The sequence below is a fragment of the Jaculus jaculus genome, chromosome 18 (assembly GCF_020740685.1).
Source record: "Jaculus jaculus isolate mJacJac1 chromosome 18, mJacJac1.mat.Y.cur, whole genome shotgun sequence".
Lineage (NCBI taxonomy): Eukaryota > Metazoa > Chordata > Mammalia > Rodentia > Dipodidae > Jaculus > Jaculus jaculus.
This window is the reverse complement of record NC_059119.1, coordinates 53,669,666-53,693,394: the sequence shown is the minus strand read 5'-3', so window position 1 is coordinate 53,693,394 and position 23,729 is coordinate 53,669,666. Positions and strand designations below refer to the sequence as shown.

The 23,729-nt window shown below is 43.6% G+C and overlaps 1 protein-coding gene across 4 annotated transcripts in view; it reads right to left on the bottom strand.

Moving 5' to 3' along the window:
• The window catches only part of Map4k3 (mitogen-activated protein kinase kinase kinase kinase 3), a 164,566-nt gene that overhangs the window by 2,084 nt on the left and 138,753 nt on the right, over window positions 1-23,729 (bottom strand). For all 4 annotated transcript variants that reach the window (XM_004660110.2, XM_004660111.2, XM_045137376.1 and 1 more), the window contains 10 exons: window positions 23,442-23,521; window positions 20,266-20,326; window positions 20,069-20,186; window positions 16,143-16,201; window positions 13,614-13,717; window positions 9,452-9,623; window positions 6,966-7,034; window positions 6,311-6,403; window positions 3,403-3,473; window positions 1,183-1,238 (listed from right to left, as the gene is read on the bottom strand). In XM_004660110.2, the coding sequence (XP_004660167.1) occupies window positions 1,183-1,238; window positions 3,403-3,473; window positions 6,311-6,403; window positions 6,966-7,034; window positions 9,452-9,623; window positions 13,614-13,717; window positions 16,143-16,201; window positions 20,069-20,186; window positions 20,266-20,326; window positions 23,442-23,521 (883 nt within the window). The remainder of the gene's footprint in view (window positions 1-1,182; window positions 1,239-3,402; window positions 3,474-6,310; window positions 6,404-6,965; window positions 7,035-9,451; window positions 9,624-13,613; window positions 13,718-16,142; window positions 16,202-20,068; window positions 20,187-20,265; window positions 20,327-23,441; window positions 23,522-23,729) is intronic.

Below are 23,729 nucleotides of genomic sequence, written 5' to 3'. Positions count from 1 at the left end.
ACAGGACACGGCCTCTCTACGCTCTGCAGCACAGGACACGGCCTCTCTACGCTCTGCAGCACAGGACACGGCCTCTCTACGCTCTGCAGCACAGGACACGGCCTCTCTACGTTCTGCAGCACAGGACACGGCCTCTCTACGCTCTGCAGCACAGGACACGGCCTCTCTACGCTCTGCAGCACAGGACACGGCCTCTCTACGTTCTGCAGCACAGGACACGGCCTCTCTACGTTCTGCAGCACAGGACACGGCCTCTCTACGTTCTGCAGCACAGGACACGGCCTCTCTACGCTCTGCAGCACAGGACACGGCCTCTCTACGCTCTGCAGCACAGGACACGGCCTCTCTACGCTCTGCAGCACAGGACACGGCCTCTCTACGTTCTGCAGCACAGGACACGGCCTCTCTACGCTCTGCAGCACAGGACACGGCCTCTCTACGCTCTGCAGCACAGGACACGGCCTCTCTACGCTCTGCAGCACAGGACACGGCCTCTCTACGCTCTGCAGCACAGGACACGGCCTCTCTACGTTCTGCAGCACAGGACACGGCCTCTCTACGTTCTGCAGCACAGGACACGGCCTCTCTACGTTCTGCAGCACAGGACACGGCCTCTCTACGCTCTGCAGCACAGGACACGGCCTCTCTACGCTCTGCAGCACAGGACACGGCCTCTCTACGCTCTGCAGCACAGGACACGGCCTCTCTACGTTCTGCAGCACAGGACACGGCCTCTCTACGCTCTGCAGCACAGGACACGGCCTCTCTACGCTCTGCAGCACAGGACACGGCCTCTCTACGCTCTGCAGCACAGGACACGGCCTCTCTACGTTCTGCAGCACAGGACACGGCCTCTCTACGCTCTGCAGCACAGGACACGGCCTCTCTACGCTCTGCAGCACAGGACACGGCCTCTCTACGTTCTGCAGCACAGGACACGGCCTCTCTACGCTCTGCAGCACAGGACACGGCCTCTCTACGCTCTGCAGCACAGGACACGGCCTCTCTACGCTCTGTAGCACAGGACACTGCCTCTCTGGTAAGTCAGGGAGCAGACAGACAGCAGGATCGGTGCTGTGAACTGCCAGGCCGGGTTTGTGATGCAGTTCAAACACCTGGGCAATCTCATGCTGGATCTGGAACGCTTTGATCGCTACATACTCAAGACACCCATCTTCATACCTGTCAGATCCAAGGAGCCTGAAGATTCTGGTGCTGTCTGAGATCTCTTGTGTTACCTGTTCAATTAAAAGATAATTTTGATTGCTGAAATTCGAAGATACAAAATCAATTTTTATTCTTCCTCGCTTTTGAGGCAGGGTCTCACTCTGTAGCCTATGCTGGCCTTGACACTGAACTCCTCTGGCTCAGTCTCTTGAATGCTGGGATTATAGGCACATGTCACCACACCCAGCTGCAAAGATAAGTGACTTTATATTTATATGGACATTTCATTCAACTACAGAAAAAAAACCCATTACTGCCCAGGATATGATATCCCTGTATGTCTATTTATTTACTTCCTGCTAGCTTGAAAGCATGTTAGTCCAGGAAAATTGTGGCTAATTTGGAGTTTTCATCAAAATACTGGTGAAGGAAAACTTGTTAGATGATAAACTAGTGAAAACTGAGAAGGAAAAGCACCATGTTCGTCCTCCTCACCTGGGACGCCGCCAGCTAGGTCATGCAAACAGCAAGGCCCTTCAGAGGTCACTCTATGCTGCAGGGAGTATTTAAGAGCCTCATGCTCTGTCGGCTAAACTGGGAGCAGAAAGCATCTAAAAGCCAGACAGGACTTGACTATGAAGCTTAGTTTTCCCACTCCCAGGATTTTCCTTTTGCAAATTAAGACGTACTCTACATTGTTCTCTTAAGCACAAGCAGGTATTATGAAAACATCTTTTCTATTTCTTCCCCATTCTGTCAAAATATATCTTTCAGAAAGTCCTCAATGTTATCAATTACAAGTTAAGGAATAAAGAATAAAACTATACAAGCTGGGCATGGTGGTGCATGCCTTTAATCCTAGCACTCGGGAGGGAGGCAGAGGTAGGAGGATCACCATGAGTTCGAGGCCACCCTGAGAATGCAGAGTGAATTCCAGATCAGCCTGAGCTAGAGTGAGACCCTACCTTGAAATGCCCCCCCCCAAAAAAACTATACAAAGCCAGGCGTGGTAGCGCACACCTTGATCCCAACACTTGGGAGGCAGAGGTAGGAGGACTGCCATGAGTTGGAGGCCACCCTGAGAATACATTATGAATTCCAGGTCAAGCCTGGGCTAGAGCAAGACATTACCTTGAAAACCAAAACTACAAAATAAAGAGAAACTCAATGTTGGACGTTTAGTAAACAAAATATTTCAAATTGCAATGAAAATAACTTCCCCTGCAATTGTATGCTGAAAAACAAAAAAAAGGCTGGTCTAATTTTGAAACTAAATTTATTCCACCAACCCCTCAGAGTTAGTTATTCTGGAGACACCAATGCTTTCTCACCCTGGCATTTGGCACGGTGCATGAGAAGCCCACGTCAGCAGTGGAGGCTCAGGACTGTGGGGACCAGTGGACTTGGTATACTGGAAGGGCTAATGTGTAGTTGGAAAAGCCCCTCAGGTGGTTTTTGGACAAACGTCTATTTTCCTTCTCATCCTCGGCCCCCTGTACTTTCACCTCTACTCAAGTGACACTCCCCAGCTGGCTGAGGGCACGGGATTAAGTGTTGCTGATTTTACTTGCTTATGATGCCTTAGGGACAAGATCCACATCCTGTTCAGGCTGATGGGTCCTGGCAGTGCCCCAGGATAAATGTGAAACTGAAGTATGTCACATGGCTCAGGTGAATTATTTCTATGAAGTAGGAAGACGAATGAAGTTGGGCAAGCAATCTTACAGGTGTGACCTCAATAAAGGGAATGAAAGCTGGAGGCGAGCTCTCCAAGAGGAAGGTGCAACCCCGCCGGTTGAAATACACCACTGCTCTGGTGGCTACGGCTGAAATACAGGGTAGAAAAGGTGCCTCTGGGAGCAGCGCCCACAGCTGCCCTCTCTCTCCAGATCCCAGTCCGGGAAAGTTCAAAGGAACCACGGCTACCACCCGTCTGCAGAACGGGGGTTCTGGCTTTGTGGTGGAGCATGTGGAAGGAGAGCGCAGTTGCTCTGGGGACAGACAGGAGGCCCTCGGAAGCATGTCCGGGTAACATCACTGCACTGAATGCGGTGAGCATGGCGAACGTGACCACAGCCATGGTTTAGGACTTCATAGCAGTGAAGAGAATTGGTAACATCTTCCACTGGCCCCGAACCCCTTGGATCCTCTCCCCCGAGCAGCGGAGCTTACAGGTGCGGCCCTGGGCCAGGCTCGCGGCTACCCAACAAACCCAGTGTGAAAAGGGTAACTTACCTCATTCGATCTGAAACTTCTACCCTGCATTCCGTGCTTCCAGAAAGCTAGCACACTGTCTTGTAGGCAAACTAGCAGGCAAGAACAGCTCAATTACCGTTAATAGTACACAAGTTCACCCGACAAGCCCCATTTCACTCCTCTTCTATCTGCACAGCAACATTTCAATTACCAGCTAAGGTCGGCTACCTTACATTGATGTGACACCTTTACATTTGAAATTGAAAAACCAAAACATATTGGGCATATTTATCTTTATAAGAAAAATGCAATAAAATCTTTATGAGCTTTTTAATAAAATATTTTTTTAAACATATAAACACACAGAAAAGTATAGAGTAGCAGAGAAACACATATATCCACTATTCAGTTATCAAGTCCTGGTATTCTGCCACATTTGCTTTTTGTTTTAAATGAAGATAAATACAACAGGCAGCCCCTCATCTCCAGCTCCTGCCCCCAAAGGTAGGGTCTGGGTCTCACTTTTTGCTCAGGGTGACCTAGAACTCTGAAGCTCCAGGCTGACCTAGAATTCACTATGTAGTCTCAGGCTGGCCTTGAACTCACAGCCATCCTCCTACCCCTGCCTCTTGACTACAGGGATTAAAGACGTGCGCCACCACACCTGGCTGTTCTTACATATAGTTTACTGTCACTGTGAAAGAGACCTTTTTTCCTACGCAAAGTTGCAGAACATGCGGAAAAGCTACTCATTTGTGTTGATGATCATACCATCAATAAAAAGGATCATCTTATCTATTTATTTTTGCTTTCTTAAAAATTCATTTGGGAGGGAGACAGACAGAGGACAGATTGAGTATAGGCATGTGAGGATCTCCTGCCACTGCAAACAAACCAAACTCCAGACATATGCACAACTTCTTGTACCTGACTGTACATGGGTACTGGGGAGTCTAACCCAGGCTCTGAAGCTTTGTAAGTAAGTTCTTTTCACTGCTGAGACATCTCTCCAGCCCCCATTTTATCTGCTCTTTCTAATCTTTATTTTCCCTTTCTTATCTAATGTGTGACAGTAGCAGACTCTCTTGCCTTGTTCTTCAATTGGAATTAGTCTGACCATTAAAAATGCTAATTTTAATAGCCTTTGTCAGGTAAAGGGCATTTCTTATTAATTTTCTAAGAAGTATTTTCTTTTTTTTTGAGGTAGGTCTCAATCTAGCCTAGGATGACCTGAAACCCACTCTGCAGCTCAGGCTGGGATAGAACACACAGCAATCCTCATCTCTGCCTCCCCATTACTGGGATTAAAAGGTGTATGTCCAGCAAGAAGTATTTTTTTTAATTGTTAACATACATTTTATTAAATGCTTTTGTGTATCTACTGGGGAGTGATATGACTTCTATCTTATAATCTTTAGTGTGTGATACTACATAATTTCCTAAAAATTTTCTTTAAATATTTTTATTTATTTATTAGAGAGAGAGAAAAAAAATGGGCACACCGGGGCCCCCAGCCACTACAAACAAACTCCAGACACATGTGCCACCTTGACTTATGTGAGTTCTGGGGAATCGAACCTGGATCCTTAGGCTTCATAGGCAAGCATGTTAACCGCTAAGCCCAGCCTTACATAAATAAGATCTGATGTGAACCTTCCTTAACTTCTGGGGATAAAGTATACAATTTAATAATGTGAAATCCTATTTTTCACTTTAGATCTTTAAAAATTTATTTTTACCAACTAGGTTAAAATTGTTGCTTTCTCAGATGCACAGCATGGCATAATCATCTGGAGTTTGTTTGCAGAGGCAAGAAGCCCTGGTGTGTCCATGCTCTCCACCCCTCCCTCGCAAATTAAGCGTACTTTTAAAATAAATTTTTCTTTCTGCACTAATCTGGTTATTCTAGCAACAGTGTTGTTATACACTAACTTATTCAGAGCCTGTTGTCTACCATCTGAATAGTTTGTACAGGACGGGTGGGATACACAATGAAGCCATGTTTGACTTCCAAGCTGCTCAAGCAATGGGCCTGGCCATCTCGTTCCGTCTTCTTATGGCCCAGCAGCCCAGGGGTGGTCTGCTATCCTGGAGCCTCGCAGGCTACTCTGAGCTTCTGTTGTTGGCCATGTTTGTTAATCCTGGCTGTCATTTTAAGCATTTATGTAATATGTAGAGTTTTTTTTTTTTTTTTCCTAAAGATAAGGTCTTGCACAGTGCCTGGGCTGGTCTTGAACTTCTTATGCAGTTCAGGATGGCCTCAAATTCACAATCCTCCTGCCCTAGACTTCTAAGTGCTGAGCATACTGAAGCACACCATCATGCCCAGCACACTTGGTCCCTTTAAACTGATTTACTATCATTGCCATTACTTCAGTGAGGGAAAGATATTACTGTTAGGTTTAGTCAAACTGAATCAGGAATAAGATGGGTCACTTGTCTTAACCTTTCAAGTACAGAAATACAGTAAGGCCCACACTTATACTGCCACTATTAAACAACTTTAGAGAATATGTAGGAATGAAGGCTGACAGTGACCTCGTATTTATTATATCCCATACTTTTTAAAAAGGTCTTGATAATGTGTGTGTGTGTGTGCGCGCACGCATGTGTGTGTTCACGTGTGTGGGGAGGCAAGAGGACAACTGAGTTTGGCCCTCTCCTTCTACCTTGTTTGAGGCAGGGCCAGGCTAGCTGGCCAGCGAGCCTCCAAGAGTCTCCTGTCTCTGCCTCCCTTCTTGCCAGGTGTGCTGGGACGACAGTCTTGCCGCAAAGCCTGGCTTTTACGATGTGTTTGGGGATCCAAGCTCAGTAATGACACTAAGTACCAAGTACTTTAACTACTGAGCCATCTCCCCACCCCAGCAATATACATGTGTCATGTTAGTAGTTACCAGATCAATCATTTTAAGTCGCAAATGCAAACAAGAATAGAACATTGACTTACCTATTGATTCAATCTGGAAATCAAAGGTGAGCTCTGATGATAATTTTCTGCTAGATTTTAATCTTCCTTGGAGATTTACTATTTTTATACAACCTGGAGAAAAACCAAAGGCACTCAGAAACTCAGATGAATCGTATTTAGATAAAACATTTTTAAGGGGCTGGAGAGATGGCTTAGCGGTTAAGCGCTTGCCTGTGAAGCCTAAGGACCCCGGTTCGAGGCTCAGTTCCCCAGGTCCCACGTTAGCCAGATGCACAAGGGGGCGCACGCGTCTGGAGTTCGTTTGCAGTGGCTGGAAGCCCTGGCGCGCCCATTCTTTCTCTCTCTCTATCTACCTCTTTCTCTCTCTGTCACTCTCAAATAAATAAATTAAAATGAACAAAAAAAACATTTTTAGGGCTGGAGAGATGGTTTAGCGGTTAAGCGCTTGCCTGTGAAGCCTAAGGACCCCGGTTCGAGGCTCGGTTCCCCAGGTCCCACGTTAGCCAGATGCACAAGGGGGCGCACGTGTCTGGAGTTCGTTTGCAGAGGCTGGAAGCCCTGGCGCGCCCATTCTCTCTCTCTCCCTCTATCTGTCTTTCTCTCTGTGTCTGTTGCTCTCAAATAAATAAATAAAAAATTTAAAAAAAAAAAACATTTTTAAATAAAAACTTACAGTCCAAGCACACAAGGATGGTATCTCTCTCCAACTGGGTGACATGAGTGACATTTGTCTGTGGGGTATCTACAACACAAAACAAGTCTTGATAAGTTTACAGAAAACTAGAATATTTACGGTATAAAGACATTTAAGGAAAAAAGAATTCTATGGATTATTTCATTTGAAAGGGATGAATATTTTTTGGCAACATGTGTAGCATTATTTCAGTCAAGTCACTTGCGTTTTAATGTGGTTCTAAACGTTCAGCATATTGATTGTTAGCGCCTGTCTTTAATACTATCAGTGATGGCATTCCTTTGTATTTACATTTGAAGCTAGGAGTCTAATCTTTTAACTTATGGCTATGACTGATCTCTGACTGGAAGCTCTGAGGGTCTGGACTGTGCTTTTGCACACCATCATACTCAAGTGCCTTGCCTGTGCATGTACTGAGTGAAAGAACTGCTGAGTCCAACAGATCCCCTTTGAGCATGAGTAAGTTAACGTGAAAACCCAGCCGCTCCGTTAGGAGCCTCTGTTCCAGGCCTGACAGTCTCTGAGGGTAGGCGTGGTGCGAGTGAGGAATAGTCCCCTGCGCTTGCTGCACTTGCCTCTGGACTGGGACACACAGACCGTCCAGGACTGATACTCGGACCCTGATGCAGCAACCAGGGCTGGAGTGACATGGAGCAGGCCACCTACAAGTCAGCTCCAGCAGCTTTCACCACTCGGGTGGAAATTCAGAATCTGGGCACGCCTGTCTAAGTCTCCCTTGGTGGACAAAAGGAAGCCAAACTATTAGGCCTAAATAGAAAGCCAGGGAAATGAAGTCCTATTAATTTCTTATTATTTCAAGTGTCATAATAATAATAGTAATAATAATTTGTAAACTGATGCCCAACCACTATCCCCAAGGTTTTCTGACCTCACTGGTATGTGGGACTTGTTACCTGAAGTTTAAAACCCTTCCATTTTTACCTCTTCAAGCAGAGATTAACTATGTGTGTCACGTTTAGGCAATTCTTTACATTAAGGCCATATAGAGTTTCTCAGAAGGATTCCTAGTTGTGTCGGTCTTTTGTCAGAAAATGAGATCTTTGATCCAACATTTAGAGGATTTAAAATCACAATGAGGGCTGGAGAGATGGCTTAGCTTTGGTTAAGCGCTTGCCTGTGGAGTCTAAGGACCCCAGTTTGAGGCTTGATTCCCCAGGACCCATGTTAGCCAGATGCTCAAGGGGGCGCACGCGTCTGGAATTCGTCTGCAGTGGCTGGAGGCCCCTGGCGCACCCATTCTCTCTCTTCCTATCTGCCTCTTTCTCTCTCTGTCCATCACTTTCAAATAAATAAGTAAAAATTTAACAAAATCACAATGAGCAAAGGGACAAAGACACTACTGAAATCACTGAGCAGTGAAGAAGCACAAGCGTCCCAGCTGCAGGGCACAGGGAGCCCAAATGGAAGCCTCCAAGCTCGCCAGGGGTCAGCCATGGCCCCTTCAAGTGTGTGTCCTGAAGGAGACCCCTGCTTCAAGTTAATGTGCCGCTTAGCCTCCTCCTAGGAGTGCTCTTGGTTTCTTCTTTTTTTGAGACATCAGGGTCTCACTGTCCCCCAGAGACAGTTTGTGAATGTGTGTATATGTTGGGGGAGGGGTGCTAGAAGTGAACCCAGGGCCTTGTACATACTCAATATGCTCTTTACACTGACCTACATCCCATTCTGAAAATGTGACCTGAGTGCCTATTTATATTCACAGTGCCCATTGGATAAAATGCTATTTAAAACTTTACTTAATATGTTTCTTAAAAAAATCATAAAACAGTATAGATATAGATCAGTGATAGAACTCCTGTCTACTACGGATTCCATTCTCAGTACTACATACACCAAAAGAGTCATAAAATAACCCTGGCATATACCTCATTTTATAGCAAGAGATACAATCCTCCAGAGTTATGTTGAATCTGAAGTGTCCTTGAACAGGGTCCTGTTTCCACTCTTGTGCCCCAAGTGGTGACGCTATTCTGTGAGGCTGTAAAGTCCTTGTGAGGCGGGGCCTCGCTGGGGAAGGAGGACACTGAAGGAAGGACTGTGGAGGCTACTGTCTGGCCTGCTACGACGTGTACCGCTCTGCCTCACGCTCCTGCATGGTACCTGAAACCCTCAAAATCCGAGCTGAAATAAATCCTTCCCCCTTAACGTGTTCCTAATTACATGCTATTTAGTCTCAGTGATGCAGAAGGAACTAACACAAAATTCACACTCCACCTTCATTTCCAAATTAAACAGTGTATGTGCTCTTTATACCCAAGTGTTTGACAAATTATTGTAGATGAATTAACAGCAAATTACAGCAAATCATCCCTTCCAAGTTTACTCACGCAGTTATTTAAGATTGGCTTTTTATGCAGCTTCTGCTGAGAATACAGTATATTTGTTGCTTATAAAATAGGCATAAATATGCATTGGTCCTATAATTCCATAATGATCATATCACAAACCTGATTCTGTAAACCAAGACGAGGTAGAATTTGGATTGACAGTCTCAAACCGAACCACCTGGTTGAAGTCCCGTCCTCTGCTGACCCCAACACAGACTAAAGGGTACTCCTGCTCGGGAACGACCAGCATCTCGAACATCCTGAGTGGACACGGTATTGGGAAGTCTATGTGCTGGGAAAAAAGCAAAAACACACTACAGCAGGGAAGGCCACAGCGTCGTATGAAGACACTACTAAGACATTTTGTTTCAAAACATGTAAAATATTTGTCTACTTATAGAGACTGCTTCTTGTCACAGAAACTTGGAGAATACAGACACATCTTAATAATGAAGTGTCTTTATAAAGAGTTTTGGCTTACCCTCTGAACAAATTTAAGTTAACATGACATCTTTTTAGGGTGTCAGTACTGGAAAAGAACTTCAAAGTCACTTGCCCACGTCTCTTTTCACAGCTAGAAAATGAGGTGCATTTCCTTACCAGCTGGGCACACGTGGAGAAGTGACCTGAGATATGCAAGCACAGGACACAGCCCTATGCGTATGGACAGACAACCAAGGGGAGAAGCAGCGTTCTATCTCAATAAATTAGCTACCATGCTACTCATGCATTTAATGAACTTAAAATAATAATAATAATAGTTATCATTTAAGGTTTTTCAAGGGAGGCCAGGCTGATCTGGATCTTACTCTATAGTCCCAAGCTGGCCTTGAACTCATGGCGATCCTCCCACCTCCACTACCTCAAGTCTGGGATTGAAGGCGTACTCCACCACACCTGGCTAAATTTATAATTTAAAAATTTTTAAATGTTATTTTTATTTATTTATTGTCAAGAGAGGGGCAGATAGAGAATGGGCATGGCAAGGCCTCTAGCCACTGTAAATGAACTCTAGACACATGTGCCACCTTATGCATCTGGCTTACATGGGTCCTGGGGAACTGAACCTGCGACCTTACGATTTACAGGCAAGCACCTTAATCACTAAGCCATCTCTCCAGCTCCTAATTTTTAGATTGCTACAAAAAGAACAAATAAATTCAAAGTTCTGAAGTTTGAAAATAGAAAACATTAACTTCATTAATAAAGAAAATAAATCCACAATGAGATACTACTCAGATCTACCACCAGAGTGGCTAAAATTAAAATCAATGAATTACAATAGAAAAAAAATTAAAATGAGAACAAGCATCAAAGAGGAAGAATGCTCACACACTGCTGGTGGAAGTGTCAACCAGCACAAGACACCAGGTACATACATCATTCACTAATGTCGAAGACAGGCATTCCTTATAACTCAATATTCTGAGATGCCAATTCTAGAAAACAAGTGCTAGAGAACACAGGAGACTACATAAAAATGCCGACGGCAGCATGAGTCAAAATAACACAGATCTAGAAATAACCCAATGCCTATTAGCAGGATAATGGATAAAATAAGGCACACTCACCAAATGAAAAATTACAGAGCAATGAAAATGAACAAATTGTAGCTATGACCGTTAACTACATCAATAAAATGCTGCACACAGAGAAGTCAACATAAGCATTCACACCGTTAAGGAAAAGCAGTCCAAACGTTTGGGATGCAAGTGTGTCTAGTGGCAGAGCAAGGAAAGCTGTTTTTCCTTTGTGGGAAAGAGGGGTGCTATGGGGAGTTCTGAGGCGTTTCTTCACAAAACAGTTGCTCAAGAAAGTTGGTCTTAACACGCTGTGGCAGTTTCAATGAAACGTCCTCACATAGGCTCATGTGTGGTGGATACCTCACGCCCAGTGGGGGGCAACTGGCAAAGCAGTTAGCCTTCCTGGGACCTGGGCTCATGGCGCAAGCGGACGCCTTCCTTCCTGCTGTGGACATACGACGTCCACACAGCCCCCGCCTGCGCCGGGCGTTCCCGCCACGACACAGCCTGCGCACAGAGGTGTAAGCCAAAAGAAGCCCTCTTCTCTCCTCAGCTGCTCCTGGTGGGTGCTTCGTCCCAGCGAGGACAGCGGAGCTGCCACACACACTTATCAAATTCCTTCTCATGAATTCCGTATTTTGTGGCCCTTAGAAGTGGGCAGCACTCTATTGTAGTGCCCAAAAGGCCGTTCTGAGCAAAGCAACTGAAGGCGCAAACATCGACTGAGGGAGAAAGGACAGAGGAGAGGAAAGGAAGGGGCTACAGGAGGGTCAAGCTGCTGCCCACCTGACTAGGGCAAGAACAAACAGGAGCTGGGTTAAAAAGAAACAAAAAAGAAAAGAAAAAAAAGAGAGAGGAGCTGAGAAGAAACCCAGGTTTGTACTCAGTAGATTTGCTACAGAAAAGTTCCCAACACTATCCCCCCCCCCTCAGCTTTTGATATAAACACTTTTTTCAATCAAATTATTTTATTTTAGATAGGGTCTTTAAAAAAATCTCTTAAGACCCAGTGGAGCTTGATGTGAAAACTAGATATTAGTTGCTTCTAAGATTTTAGGTAACAGGAAGTTAATTTTTTTTTGGGGGGGGGGACTTTTCGAGGCAGGCTCTTACTCTAGCTCAGGCTGACCTGGAATTCACTCTGTAGTCTCAGGGTGGCCTTGAACTTACAGAAATCTTCCTACCTCTGCCTCCCAAGTGCTGGGATTAAAGGCATGCGCCACCACACCTAGCCCACAGGAAGTCAATATTTCAAATATCCTAGTTCATTCAGAATTAAAAAATTTAGAAAGACTAGTTATACATTTTAATTGTAGTTTTTACAAAGGGAGCAAATGCTCATGAAATCTGACTACTTGGGCTGGAGAAATGGCCTAGCAGTTAAGGTGGTTCCCTACAAAGCCTAAGGACCCATGTTGGACTCTAGATCACACTTAACCAGATGCAAAGGTGAGGCAAGCACAAGGCAGTACATGCCCACTAGGTGGCGCAAGCGTCTGGAGGGCAATTTTAGTGGCTGAGGCCCTGGTGTGCCAATTCTTTCTCCCTCTCTCTCTCTCTCTCTCTCTCTCTCTAAAAAGCTGAAGTGTCTACTAAATCCATATAAAACACCAATAAAACAATATTAAAAGCTTCAGGGCTGGAGATATGGCTTAACGGATAAGGCATTTGTCTTCAAAGCCAAAGGACCCAGGTTCAATTCCCCAGTACCCAAGAAAGCCAGATGCACAAGGTGGCACAAGTATCTGGTTTGTTTGCAGTGGTTGGAGGCCCTGAAGCACTCATTCTCTAACAGCCTCTCTCTCCCCCAAATAAATAAACAAATACTTAAACAAATAAAATACTAAAATAAAAAACACCTTATTTAACATATACTTGGTGTAACTGACCTGTATGTTATATATTTAAAAGGTTTGTCCTGAGCCAGACGTGGAGGCGCACACTTTAATCTCAGCACTCGGGAGGCAGAGGTAGGAGGATCACTGTGAGTTTGAGGCTACCCTGAGACTACAGAGAGAATTCCAGGTCAGCCTGGGCTAGAGTGAGACCCTACCTCGAAAAACAAAAATAAACAAAAAGAGGTTTTTCCTTAATTTTCTTGTTTGTTTGGAGGCAGAGTTTTATGCAGTCCAGGCTGACCTGTCATCCCTCCCCTCCCCTCCCCATCTCAAGTGCTGGGATTACAGGCATATACCACCATGCCCAGCTTCTCCTAAAAATGTTGAAGATGGGCTGGAGAGATGGCTTAGCGGTTAAGCACTTGCCTGTGAAGCCTAAGGACACTGGTTTAAGGCTCGATTCCCCAGGACCCATGTTAGCCAGATGCACAAGGGGGCGCATGTGTCTGGAGCTCGTTTGCAGTGGCTGGAGGCCCTGGAGCACCCATTCTCTCTCTCTCTGTCTCTCTCTCTCTGCCTCTTTCTCTGTCTGTCACTTTCAAATAAACAAAAATAGACAAAAAATTTAAAAAAATGTTGAAGATTAATCATTAGCTAATGATTGTAGAGAAACTTAAGCAAATCCCCCAAACCTCAAAACATCTCGAGGAAGACCTGGCCTCTCCTTCCAGTTTCCTCTCTAGCCCTATTTCTGTAGTGGTTTTCAAAACTTTCATTGGACCAACTGTGCAGATTTTCACAATCCTGACACACAATCAAGAAATTCATTAAGTTAACTGAAAACATGCTTTCTTTTCAAGAATAGAGAAGCTGGCAAGTAAATGCTCATAATAAGTGCCATAATTTGACTTTCCTGCTTACCTTAATTAACATGAATTTCTGCATCGGTTCAACCCATTCTAGTAGGACAATGCTAGTCTGAAGTGCCCCACACAGGTATTTATGGCCCGTGTAAGGATTTCTCACTGAAAAAGGCAAAAAAAGTAAACATGAGGTTTCTTACTATATGAAATCCTTACAATAACACTTACATGGTCTAAAGATATGTAAATTTAAACATTTTATTTATTTATTTGAGAAAAAGGCAGAAAGAGAGAGAGAGAATATGGGTTGGTCATACTAGGGCTTCCAGCCACTGCAAATGAACTCTAGACACATGCACCACCTTATGCATCTGGCTTAAGTGGGTACTGGGGAATTGAACCTGGGTCCTTAGGCTTTGCAGCAAGTGCCTTAACTGCTAAGCCTTCTCTCCAGACAATATATATATATATATATTTTAAAGCAGGTTGTTCATTTCTTAAAATTTTATTTATTTATTCATTTGACAGAGAAAGAGGGGAAAAGAGAGAGAGAGGAAGAATGGGCATGCCAGGGCCTCCAGCCACTGCAAAGAGAGAGGGAAAGAATGGGCACGCCAAGGGTCTCCAGTCACTGCAAATAACTCCAGACACATGCGCCCCCTTGTGCATCTGGCTAAGGTGGGTCCTGGGGAATCGAAACTGGGTCCTTTGGCTTTACAGGCAAACACTTTAACCACTGAGCTAACCCTCCAGCCCCAATTTTAATTAGACATTAGAGTGAACAAGAAATACTGCTTCAGGAAATCATAAGAAGCACCTGACTGTTTAAAGGATTTGTTGGTGTACACATATGAAACTGCCTGTCATTGGCTGGGGGGGGGGTGCACATATGAAACTGCCCCTCATTGGCTGGGGGCGGTTGTGTACACTTATGAAACCGCCCGTCATTGGCTGGGGGTGGTTGTGTACACATATGAAACTGCCCCTCATTGGCTGGGGGGGTCACAAAGGGTTGTAGGTGTATGGGGAGGAGAGAAGTTAGCTGAAGTAACAGGACCCTGAAAAGTTAGTCAATCTGGAAGTGAAATTGAAACATAAGATACCCATTCAGGTGGCTTTGGCAGTCAATGTTCAGAGGCAGTAGTGCAGTGATTCAAGAAATACAGTATCTGTCTATCACCACCCCTTTTATTAAACTCCTATGTTCACTAGAAAACAGTGCAGACATCAATCAGATCCTGTAATACAAATTTATAAAGTTGAACTCCCCCAGATTTTGGAGTTTTAAAATTTATCTTCTATCTTAAAATAGGTGCATCAGAAATGAGGAGTTTGTAAAAGCTGTAAAGTGGGGAACATAAGTAAAATCCAGAATTAACTGGCAGAGACAGCAAAGGGCGAAACCAGAGAGCCAGAACAAACTGGAGCATCTACGTGGAAATGAAGGTACAAGAGAAGCCAGGTCTCTGAGGTGTGTCCCGGCTGAGACTCAAACGACCACGTCCAAACCACTCTTGTCACCTGCTCTGCCCAAGCCAGCTGCTCCTGTTTCCAGGAGCAAACCCTGGCGTTCCGCCAGTCTCCTAGGTGAAAGGCCCGGTGTCTGACATGGTTCCTGTCCTGCTTCCACCCACAGTCACTGCTCTAGCTCAGCCGGGGAAGAGTTTATGTCCATACGAAGCCTCACAGACTTCACTCCAACTGCACACACCAATCTCCCATTCTCTATACAGCCTGCATACAGCTAACCTGGAATACTTGGCATTTGTTGTGTAAATTTCATGCTTTGTTAACTTATTGACAACTTCCATAAATATGAAAAAAAATTCCAGAAGGGAAAGAATTACTATGGGATATTGTTTACAATTATGGAAGTTGTCAATAAAAAATTAAAATTAAAAAAGCTCCATGATCACAATCCCCCCACATCCTCTTCTATGTATGTGTGTGTGTGTGTGTGTGTGTGTGTGTATGCGTTTCTGGCCTCACATTTGTATCACTTCCTGTATTGAAAGGCTCTCTTCAATCATTCATAGTTAATTTTTGTGAAGCCTGGCCCAAATGCCATTTTCTCAGCCAGCCCGTATTTAGCGTTCTTTCCACACACTAGGTGGTGTAGCGACAGTGTGCAAACATGTAAAAACGACTTGCTGGGGGAGGGGCGCGGCACAGGAGGGAGCCACTTGGTTAACTGGAGGTGCATGTGCGAGGAGCCTGTCGCCGTCACAGCACCAACACAAGGCTGCAAGAACAGAAGTGGCTTTATGAACCTCTCCACCAAGCAGGATGGAAACAAGCAGCGGTCGTCCCCTTCGGTGGACCACCATGACGCAAGCAGGTCATCGCCTCCCGTCCATTTGCTCAGTCAACAAGACATGTGCTGAGTAACCTCCCCACGCGAGGTGCGCAGACAGGGACAGGAAGGTCAAGACACACGTTTCACTTGTCGGGAAAATGAAACTGTTCCTTGTGGAGTGCCTTACAGCATACTATTTTATATTAGACTTAAAAAAAAATGAACCTTAAAGGGTTTCCTTAGGTACTCTGCAAAAGAGGCAAACCATATGGTATTGGGAAGTTTACTTACCAACACAGCACTTCTGACACCATTTGGTTTCAGGGATTTTTGCTGATACAGCAAATTTCCTAAATGAAAATGAAATGAAATGAATATATGATACACACAAGTAGGTAGACAGGACCAGACAAAGGTGCTGTTACAGATGAGTGAAAAAAGGATATGCTATAAAAAAATAGCAACATAAGTCATGTATTAAAAATAAGAATACACCGAGTCCCTTTTTTAGGCCTTTCCATCAATTCCAAATAGATTGTTTTAAATATAAAAAAACTATGAAATATTTAGAAGATGAAAGAATAAGACCTTAGTACTTCTTTAAAAAATGCAAAAAGAATAAGATATATAAAAATAGTGATGTGTCCAAGTGTGGTGGCGCACGCCTTTAATCCCAGCACTTCAGAGACAGAGGTAGGAGGATGGCTGTGGGTTTGAGGCCAGCCTGAGAGTGCAGAGTGAATTCCAGGATAGCTTGGGCTACAGTGCGACCCTACCTTGAGACCCCCCACCACCACCACCAATATGCTGATAAGCTTCCATTATTTTTTCATTGGCATGTGTCTAGTACTGAAATTGCAGGCAGCACTCAACTTGGTCAGTCAGTGAGTCTGGTTCACCAAAAGATAACACTGAAAAAATGAAGGCAAGCCGAAAACTGGAAAAGATGTTTTCAGCACAGATAATAAATTTCAGCTGTGCAAAAGTTGTCATCCCAACCAACTTTGGTAAGAACTTATATTTTAATTTCTCTACTTAGAAATACTGGGATTAAAAATTTTGGCAAAGATGATTTACATTTCATGAGTAAAACATCCATTTAAAAGATATAAATACATATACATATGTATATATACACACAAACACATATATATTTAAATGCCTTTTTTATTTGTTTTTGACACAGGGTCTCATGCTGGCGGCCCTCCACTCCTTATAGCTGAGGCTAGTCTGGAACTCCCGAGGCCACCCCTCCTCCAGGTGTGCCACCTGTCTGACTACGAAGGGAGCCCCAGACTCAACTTCCCCATCACTACACACAGATAAACTTTTAAATGTGAAAATATGCAAAGACAGACCAATACAACCATGTATAGAAGTCTATAGTACGTGCATGAGGCCCAGTACAGTTTCAAAAGGATCTTCTATCCGGGCGTGGTGGCGCACACCTTAAAATCCCAGCACTCGGGAGGCAGAGGTGGGAGGATCGCCGTGAGTTCAAGGCCACCCTGAGTCTACCTAGTGAATTCCAGGTCAGCCTAGGCTACAGTGAGACCCTACCTCGAAAAACAAAAACAAAAAATGAATCTTCTGGATGAATGTTCTTGTCTCTGTATGCCTGAATACCAATCAAGCATATGAAACATGGTGATATTATCTAAACCTTTGGTATGCTTTATATATTTATATAAGCATATATACATACACATACACATACACACACACACACACACATATATGCTTTATTTTATGAAACTACGCGAATCCTACCGAGCCCTTACTATGACCTTCTCATGTCTCTTAATCATCAGGGCAATTACTGTGAGGTGGGTGAGCGCACAGAAATCTAGGTGTTAGGTCTGTGTTCAAGGTCTTACAGTTAAAAATTTAGAGGGAGAAACAGCTATTCTATTGTCACTCTATCTGAACCTAATGTTCAGTGATTCAACTCTGAAAAAAAAAATATTTTTCACTTGTGCAAAGTAAGTTAGGAAAGTTACCATTTTCACTAGCAACAAGTTTCACATTCCTCCATACTGGCAGCTTGTCCTGATTCCCATAGCTAACTCATTTGTTTTGTTTTTATGAGGCAAGGTTTGGTTATGTTGCTTTGCTTGACATCTTCTTAACTCTCGATTCTCCTGCCTCCACCTCCTAAGCACTGGAGTTACAGGTGTGTAACACTATGTCCAATTAACTTACAGTTTGTTACTGAAATGGTCACAACCCAGGAGGATTAAACTGTCAGGGTCTAAAAGATTGTAAGGTGGAGCTAGAGAAGATGGCTTAGAGGTTAAGGCGCTTGCCTGCAAAGCCAAAGGATCCCAGTTCAATTCCCCATTACCCACGTAAGCCAGACGCACAAGGAGGTGCACACATCTGGGGTTTGTTCACAGTGGCTGGAGGCCCTGGCATGCCCACTCTCTCTCTCACTACCCCTTTCTCTCTCTCTCTTAAATAAATAAATAAATATATATATATATATATATAGAGAGAGAGAGAGAGAGAGAGAGAGAGACTGTAAGGAAGAATATTACATGGATGAAAAAATTAATTATTAGCTATGGCTCAGGATTAATAATGAAGCCATTCAAAATACAGTAGGGAATAGCACATATATGCAGGAGGAGACTGTACCTTATTCAATTCTGTCTCATCTGTATGCAGGGACACTTCATATATATTCAGCAAAATTTGGCAGAACTTAAAACAGCTAAAATCAAAGGCCTCTCCTCTAAACACAAACTTAAAAGGCCTCTAAAACAACAGCACATATACAACATTTATATAGCAAAAAGATATATCATTTAAAAAAGAAACAAAAAGGTTTCTTGGCATTGGACTTTCTGTGCTTTGTCCTCTTCTGCGCACATATCCCACACATTTGAAAGCTGTGGCTGGTTGTCATGCACACGGGAATTTTGGATGGTTAAGTTACGAAGTGGGTGAAGAGGTGCTATTAAGAGGCTGGCCAGCCACAGCACAAAGTTAGGTGGCTGTGAGAAAAAATTAAAGACAGGTAAACTCTATGAAGAGAGACAAACTCCCAATTCCTGAGACTGGTGTAGGAGCTATACCTTTAATTTAATTTATTACATAATTTATATATATTTTATATATTATATATAATTTATTAGTACAATGTAACCACGACTTTGAGTACTCATGAAATATGCAGTTAAATGATCTATCCGAAGACATTTTAATCATAAGGTTATCTTTTTTTTTTTTTTTTTTTTTTGATTTTCAAGATAGAGTCTCATGCTAGCCCAGGCTGAGCTGGAATTCGTTCTGTAGTCTCAGGGTGGCCTTGAACTCATGGTGATCCTCCTACCTCTGCCTCCTGAGTGCTGGGATTAAAGGCGTGCGCCACCACATCCACCTGGCTTTTGAGGTTATCTTTTACACGTAGCAGTTGAGAGTCTCAAGGTCTTTGAAAGCTAAGGTTTTATATCATTTTGTTTCACAACTATCTTGTAGAGAAAATGGATGTATCATCAAGTTTTGTGTAATAAATGCATGTAGGACTTAGAAGACCTTTAGGTTAACAAACAAGGACTAAAACTATGGTAACCAAAAGGAGGAGCTTAGCATAATTAAAAGAACCTACAAGCACAACAGCCAAACCCCTTCACTCCTAAACAGTCACCTAAGAATGCAAAAGCGCTTGCTCAACCATCATTTTAGGGTTAGGCTTAGTACTCTGAAAAGTTTCATTTATATGAGTTAACACAAATGTCAAAGGCAAAGGCACAGTTCATAATATAAAATGACATGCAAAAATTAGTTTTATCTTTTCAGAAAAGAGAATTAAAAATTCAGAGAGAGAGAGCCGGGCATGGTGGCATATGCCTTTAACCCCAGCACTCAGGAGGCAGAGGTAGGAGGATCCCCGTGAATTCAAGACCATCCTGAGACTACGTAGTGAATTCCAGGTCAGCCTGGGCTAGAGTAAGACCCTACCTCAAAAAGCCAAAATAAATAAATTTGGAGAGAGAAAAAACTTCAAAGAGAAAATGTATTATGTAATTGGAAATGCAAAGCAGAACAATTTTAGAATAAGTGATGAATAAGGCCTTGTTAAGTTATATTGCTTTTTCACTATACATGATTTCTATTAACCAAAATGAGTACTTCTCCACTCTCTTAGCGTTTATTAGAATCAATCACTAGTACTCTAATTCTAAGGATGCAAACACAGCTAAGCATACGGTTACCTTGGCAATATCCTGTCAGGGAGTTTGTGTGCTGGAATGGCCACAGGTAACTTTTGCATCTGTCTTGCATAATCGAAAAGCCCTGGTAAATTATGGGAATACAGCTGAGACGCTTTGCCTATAAAGAAGCAACACAATGTAAGAGTAATGACAAGCAGCAACAGCTGTTGTAAGGTATGTGAGAACGAAAGACTTACCGGATATTGACAGCAAGCAATTGTTCATTACATATAGCCAGGTACACCTTCGAGGGAACAGCTGGTGAAAAAAAAATACAGAGTTTAAAAAGGATAATCCATGTAAATATGTATATACTAACTCTGTAAGCTGTCATGTCAATAAGTCAGTCTTTAAAAAGTAACATTCTAATAGGAATTCATTTTATAACACATTTAAAACATACATGCACATTTATTTGAAAGGATAAAATTCATCAATGTAATTTCAGTTTAAACATGGTTTGCTCATCTCCCTTATGATGAGGAATATGTAACTCCAAAGGGAATAAAGACATTTTTAAGCATCTACTCCTTTGTTTTAATTCTGACTGGATGATTCAGAGCCTCCTGTGTACTCTCCCTTAAAATGTATTTATCTGGGCATCTGCACATGCCTGTAAGATGCATCAAAACATGCTATAGCACTCAGGACATGGAAACCTAGGCATGGAGGAGGGAAGGCTGAGAGAATGTGATGAAACTCATCAGTGAAGGATGGAGGGTGCTACATGTGCATGCGCACACGCACCTCATTATTGAAATTCTGCAAGTAAGAACTGACGATCAGTTCTGGCAGCTTGAAAATGGTCACTATTCAAGATATGAAAAGGGAAACAGTATAATGAAAAACTGTTCTCCTGAGACCTTTCATTATGACTATCAGTGGTTTCCCACGTGGTTCTTGGACCAGCAACATCAGCATTATCTGGGTGTATGCTAGAAATGCCAATTCTTTTTTTTTTTTTTCTTTTTCCTTTGTTTTTTTGAGATAGGGTTTCACTCTAGCCCAGGCTGACTTGGAATTCACTATGTAGTCTCAGGGTGGCCTCGAACTCATGGTGATCCTCCTACCTCTGCCTCCCAAGTGCTGGGGTGAAAGGTGTGCACCACCATGCCTGGTTCTAGAAATAGTAACTCTTTTAAAAAATATTCATTTATTTGAGAGAGAGAGAGAGAGAGAATGGAATGGACATGCCAGGGCATCTAGCCACTGCAAATGAACCCCAGATGCATGTGCCTTATGTATCTGGCTTATGTGCGTTCTGGGGAATTGAACCTGGGTCCTTTGGCTTTGCAGGCAAGTGCCTTAACCGCTAAGCCATCTCTCCAACCCCTAGAAATGCCATTTTGTTGTTGTTGTTTTTCAAGGTAGAGTCTCACTCTAGTCCAGGCTGACCTGGAATTCACGATGTAATCTCGGAGTGGCCTAGAACTCACTGTGATCCACCCACCTCTTTAATCCCAAGTGCTGGGATTAAAGGCGTGCGCCACCATACCCAGCTAGAAATGCCAGTTCTTCATCCCACCCCATACCTGCCACAACAGTACTGCCTTGAGAAAGAAAACAGGTCTGCAGAGATGGCTCCGTGGCTGAAGCTATTTGCTTAGAAAAAAAAGATTGTATGCCAAGCACTGTTTTAAAATTCTTAACATATAGTGCTTAGTCTCCTCAACAAAATCTCTGAGTGACAGATACAATTATTCTCATTTCACAGATGAGCAAACTGAGCATTGGAAGGATTGGCAATGTGCATGTATCCAGCAGCTGCTAAGTGACTGACCCCAGGTCCAAACGGAGGCGTGCTGGCTCTAGAGCCCACATCCTTAACCACTTCACCTTACGACCTCTCCCAACTGAATACTCCTGCGCAAAACCCTTGAGCCTAGAAAAAGATGAAGACATAGAACTGGCCAAAGTGGATGGCCAGTTCCACGTGGCGGCTCAGCAGGGGTGCTTCTAAGCTGAGAACTGGGTACATGAATGACCGTGCTCCCATCTCAGGAGAACTGGGCTTGAGGGTACAATGCTACATGCAGTTTGGTCATGCTGCAATTTAGACGTCTATGGAGTGTGTAACTGACTTTTCCTTATCAAAGTGAATTAATTACAAATAAAATGGAGAGAAAGATCTGTAAAGACCGTTTTTTTGGGCAGGGGAGTGGTTGTGGTAGGGTCTTGCTCTAATCCCCGCTAACCTGGAATTCACTAGGTAGTCTCCGGGTGGCCTCGAACACACAGCGATTCCCCCAACCCCTGCCTCCGGAGGGCTGGGATCAAAGGCATGCGCCACTATGCTTGGCTCCAATTACTTTTTTTTTACTTTTTTTTTTGTTGTTTATTTTCATTTATTTGAAAGTGACAGAGAGACAAAGAGGCAGATAGAGAGAAAGAGAGAGAATGGGCGCGCCAGGGCTTCCAGCCACTGCAAGCGAACTCCAGATGCGTGCGCCCCCTTGTGCACCTGGCTAACGTGGGTCCTGGGGACTAGAGCCTCGAACTGGGATCCTTAGGCTTCACAGGCAAGCGCTTAACCGCTAAGCCACCTCTCCAGCCCTCCAATTACTTTTAAAGTAAACATTTCCATCTTTTCTCGTCTTCTTTTTCTTTTTCACAGTGCTGGGGATCAATTCCAGGGTTCTGCACATCCCACCACTCTACCATTGAGCTGCATTCCCAGACATTATAGTAATTTTAATATAAGCAGCAGCCAGTATTAATATCATTATCATTTTTGCAGATAATTTAGCAGTCCTGGCTCGTGGCGGCTACTAAATGTCCCACGGCATAGTAACAATCAAAACTGCTTACAAACACTTTTCTAGGCCCCCTCTTCTCTGTCTTACCTCTGCCCAGACTTAACGTTTCTTTACCCACTGACCAGTCTCTAGTCCATCTCCCACTGCACTGCAGACAGAGGTTTCCAAAGCATAGGTCTGATCATTAGCGCAGTACAGAGCTCTGGGGTTTGGCATGTTTACCTAAGCTCCACACTGACTGTTCTAGACTCGTCACTCTGTCCAAGTGTATCCTTCCCACACTTGCCATGTAATCTCACAACTCCATGCCAACACAGTCATCCTTCTTATGCGTTTGGAAGACGTCTACTCAGGGTTATTTAGGGTCTGCCTCAAGCACCCCTTTTACATCCTCTTATGGGCAGATGGGAGTGATCTACCTTCATCTTGCATTCACTCCCTTCCAGCATGGCGCGTAACCCTCAGTGCACACGTCTCTCTCCCTGGACATCAGGGGCTTCCGAGGGATCAGGCCCGGGCCTACGGGTCTGTCGCACACAGAACATGCTCTGTGAAGGCTTTATGAGCCGTACAACTACAACTTACTTCTGACATTACTAAAAAACTTGGTACCATACCTGTTCCATTGATGTTTCATGAAGCTCATTGAGATTAAGGGTATAAATCCCTTCTTCAGCACCAAATATCAAGTATTGATCTGAAATAAGAAGATTTACTTTTAAAGGATTTATATAGTCTAAGATATAGTAAGTAGATGTCAACTATGAAAAATACTATACATATTTTTAATTTAATTTTAACAATATTTTTATTTGTTTGCAAGGAGAAGGGTGGGGAGAATGGGCACACCAGTGCCTCTTGCCACTGCAAACAAACTCTAGAATTATGTGCCACTTTGTCCATCT